The 3,610-nt window shown below is 44.8% G+C and overlaps 1 protein-coding gene across 3 annotated transcripts in view; it reads right to left on the bottom strand.

Moving 5' to 3' along the window:
• The window catches only part of LOC133543748 (zinc finger protein 568-like), a 60,842-nt gene extending 58,282 nt beyond the window's left edge, over window positions 1–2,560 (bottom strand). For all 3 annotated transcript variants that reach the window (XM_061888517.1, XM_061888514.1, XM_061888515.1), the window contains exon 1: window positions 2,175–2,560. In XM_061888517.1, coding sequence (XP_061744501.1) covers window positions 2,175–2,481 — 307 coding nt within the window. In that variant the 5' untranslated portion in view covers window positions 2,482–2,560. The remainder of the gene's footprint in view (window positions 1–2,174) is intronic.
• Between the last annotated feature and the right edge of the window lie 1,050 nt (window positions 2,561–3,610).

Here is a 3,610-nt window from a genome sequence, read left to right as displayed (position 1 = left end):
TTTGAGAAATTATGAACAAAAATCGTGTTATTAGAATATTAGAGTCAACATTGCAACTTTTTCTTGTTGCATTTCACCTGTTTGCTCTTTTATTCCACTTTAAAATGTTTAAAAAAAAAAGTTTGTGTATTTTTAGAAGGATGTTTTGCAGGCCAGTAAAACATTAGCTGCGGGCCACACTTTGGACACCCTTGACTTAAACTTTTATCATAATAGAAAAAAAGCGATCAATTTTTGAACTTCAAAAAAATCCAAGCTCCCATAATATTCGGCCTATCACAATGGTTTGGGGAGGAGACCCTGCCCCAAGTGGAGGAGTTCAAGTACCTAGGAGTCTTGTTCTCGAGTGGGGGAAGAGTGGATCGTGAGATCGACAGGCGGATCGGTGCGACGTCTTCAGTAATGCGGACGTTGTACCGATCCGTTGTGGTGAAGAAGGAGCTGAGCCGGAAGGCAAAGCTCTCAATTTACCGGTCGATCTACGTTCCCATCCTCACCTATGGTCATGAGCTTTGGGTCATGACCGAAAGGATAAGATCACGGGTACAAGCGGCCGAAATTAGTTTCCAGGGCTCTCCCTTAGAGATAGGGTGAGAAGCTCTGCCATCCGAGAGGAACTCAAAGTAAAGCCGCTGCTCCTTCACATGGAGAGGAGCCAGATGAGGTGGTTCGGGCATCTGGTCAGGATGCCACCCGAACGCCTCCCGAGGGAGGTGTTTAGGGCACGTCCAACCGGTAGGAGGCCACGGGGAAGACCCAGGACACGTTGGGAAGACTATGTCTCCCGGCTGGCCTGGAAACGCCTCGGGATCCCCCGGGAAGAGCTAGACCAGGGGTGCCCACACTTTTTCTGCAGGCGAGCTACTTTACAATTGACCAACTCGAGGGGATCTACCTCATTTATATATATCATTTATATTTATTTATGAAAGAGACATTTTTGTAAACAAGTTAAATGTGTTTAATGATAATACAAGCATGTGTAACACATATAGATGTCTTTCTTTCACGAAGACAAGAATATAAGTTGCTGTATTACCTGATTCTGATGACTTGCATTGATTGGAATCAGACAGTAATGATGATAACGCCCACATTTTCAAATGGAGGAGAAAAAAAGTTGTCCTTTCTGTACAATACCACATGAAAGTGGTTGGTTTTTGGCATCTAATTCATCCAGCTTCCATACACTTTACAAGAAAATCATTGGCGGCAAATTCCGTAGCTTGCTTGATTGACATTCACGGCACCCGAGGGTCTTGTGAGATGACGCTGGCTGCTGCCAGTTCATTATTATGAAAAAATGACAGAGAGGAAGGCGAGAAACACTTTTTATTTCAACAGACTTTCGCGCCGTCCCTTCCGTCAAAACTCTAAAGGCCGACTGCACATTTCCTCTCTTCACAATAAAAGCCCTGCTTCATGCTGCCTGCGCTAACAAAATAAGAGTCTCGGAAAGCTGGCGTGCACAAGTGATGTGCACGTCAGCTTTCTGAGGGATCGCTTGTGCACGCCAGTTTTCCGAGACTCTGTATTTAGTTAGCGCTGGCAGCATGAAGCAGGGCTTTTATTGTGAAGATAGGAAATGTGCAGTCGGCCTTTAGAGTTTTGATGGAAGGTACGGGGCGAGAGTCTGTTGAAATAAAAAGTGTTTCTCGCCTTCCTCTCGGTCATATTTTCATAATAATGATCTTGCAGCAGCCAGCGTCATCTCACAAGACCCTCCGGTACCGTGAATGTCATTTAAGTGACGTCTTGGTGAAGATTGATGATCACTAATTTTTAGGTCTATTTTTTTTAAAAGCCTGGCTGGAGATCGACTGACACACCCCCCGCGGTCGACTGGTAGCTCGCGATCGACGTAATGGGCACCCCTGGGGAAAGGGAAGTCTGGGCTTCCCTGCTTAGGCTGCTGCCCCCTCGACCCGACCTCGGATAAGCGGAAGAAGATGGATGGATGGACAATGGTTTTAGTAACACTCCAAAGCCTTTGCTAAAGTATTTATTATGGCATTAATGTATTTTAATCATTTGCATTTGACATGTTTTGTCATGTGCATATTAAAGGGGTTTGCGTATAACTGTGTATATACAGTATGTACAAAAACATATTTTATGGCCCAGTAACGATTTGAGCTCGGTGTCGACGCTGACCACCCGCAGCCCGCCTTCACCTGCATAATAGTCTCGCAGTATCTTCAACGCCCTCCTCCCGTCGTCCTCCGCTTCGATCATAATCAACGACAGGCTTTTGTCGTCCAAAACCTGGATCAATTCGGCGTAGACGTCCTCGTTTTTCTGGACGTCATCTTTATTGTCTTGCGGCTCACTGAGCAGCGCGGCTTTGAGGCCTAGCTGACCCAAGTGCTCCACAAACTTTGTCTCCCACGACTCGTAATTCTTCTCATCTCCATCGAAACATAAACTTTTCCCGCGGCGTCCGACTTTCCTTGTCGGTCCATAAGATGGTGGTAGTGTCATCTTAAAGAGGTGGAATAACCGCGTAAGAATGTTCTTCGGGAATAAAAAAAAAACAACCGGTGGACATCGGTGTTTAACTCTGAACCGGAACTAAACTGTTTTATTTCCGCACATGCGTAGTAGACCATTATCGGCGTACTCTTACACGGTCCCAAACAGATTATTTATTTTATCGTGGATTTTTTTCTAACACTTTTTTAAAATGGTATTTACGTCATCTTAAATGGGTGGGATATCTGTGTGAGAATATCCTTCGAGAATAATAAAATAACCGGTAGACATGGGTGTTTATAGACCAAGGGTGCCCATTACGTCGATCGCGGGGGGTGTGTCAGTCGATCTCCAGCCAGGCTTTTAAAAAAAAATAGGCCTAAAAATTAGTGATCATCAATCTTCACCAAGACGTCACTTAAATGACATTCACGGTACCGGAGGGTCTTGTGAGATGACGCTGGCTGCTGCAAGATCATTATTATGAAAATATGACCGAGAGGAAGGCGAGAAACACTTTTTATTTCAACAGACTCTCGCGCCGTACCTTCCGTCAAAACTCTAAAGGCCGACTGCACATTTCCTATCTTCACAATAAAAGCCCTGCTTCATGCTGCCTGCGCTAACTAAATACAGAGTCTCGGAAAACTGGCGTGCACAAGCGATCCCTCAGAAAGCTGGCGTGCACATCACTTGTGCACGCCAGCTTTCCGAGACTCTTATTTTGTTAGCGCAGGCAGCATGAAGCAGGGCTTTTATTGTGAAGATAGGAAATGTGCAGTCGGCCTTTAGAGTTTTAACGGAAGGGACGGCGCGAAAGTCTGTTGAAATAAAAAGTGTTTCTCGCCTTCCTCTCTGTCATTTTTTCATAATAATGAACTGGCAGCAGCCAGCGTCATCTCACAAGACCCTCGGGTGCCGTGAATGTCAATCAAGCAAGCTACGGAATTTGCCGCCAATGTTTTTCTTGTAAAGTGTATGGAAGCTGGATGAATTAGATGCCAAAAACCAACCACTTTCATGTGGTATTGTACAGAAAGGACAACTTTTTTTCTCCTCCATTTGAAAATGTGGGCGTTATCATCATTACTGTCTGATTCCAATCAATGCAAGTCATCAGAATCAGGTAATACACCAA

The sequence above is a fragment of the Nerophis ophidion genome, linkage group LG26, assembly GCF_033978795.1.
Source record: "Nerophis ophidion isolate RoL-2023_Sa linkage group LG26, RoL_Noph_v1.0, whole genome shotgun sequence".
NCBI lineage: Eukaryota > Metazoa > Chordata > Actinopteri > Syngnathiformes > Syngnathidae > Nerophis > Nerophis ophidion.
Note: the sequence above shows the minus strand (reverse complement) of the source record. Positions and strands in the feature narration are given on the sequence as shown.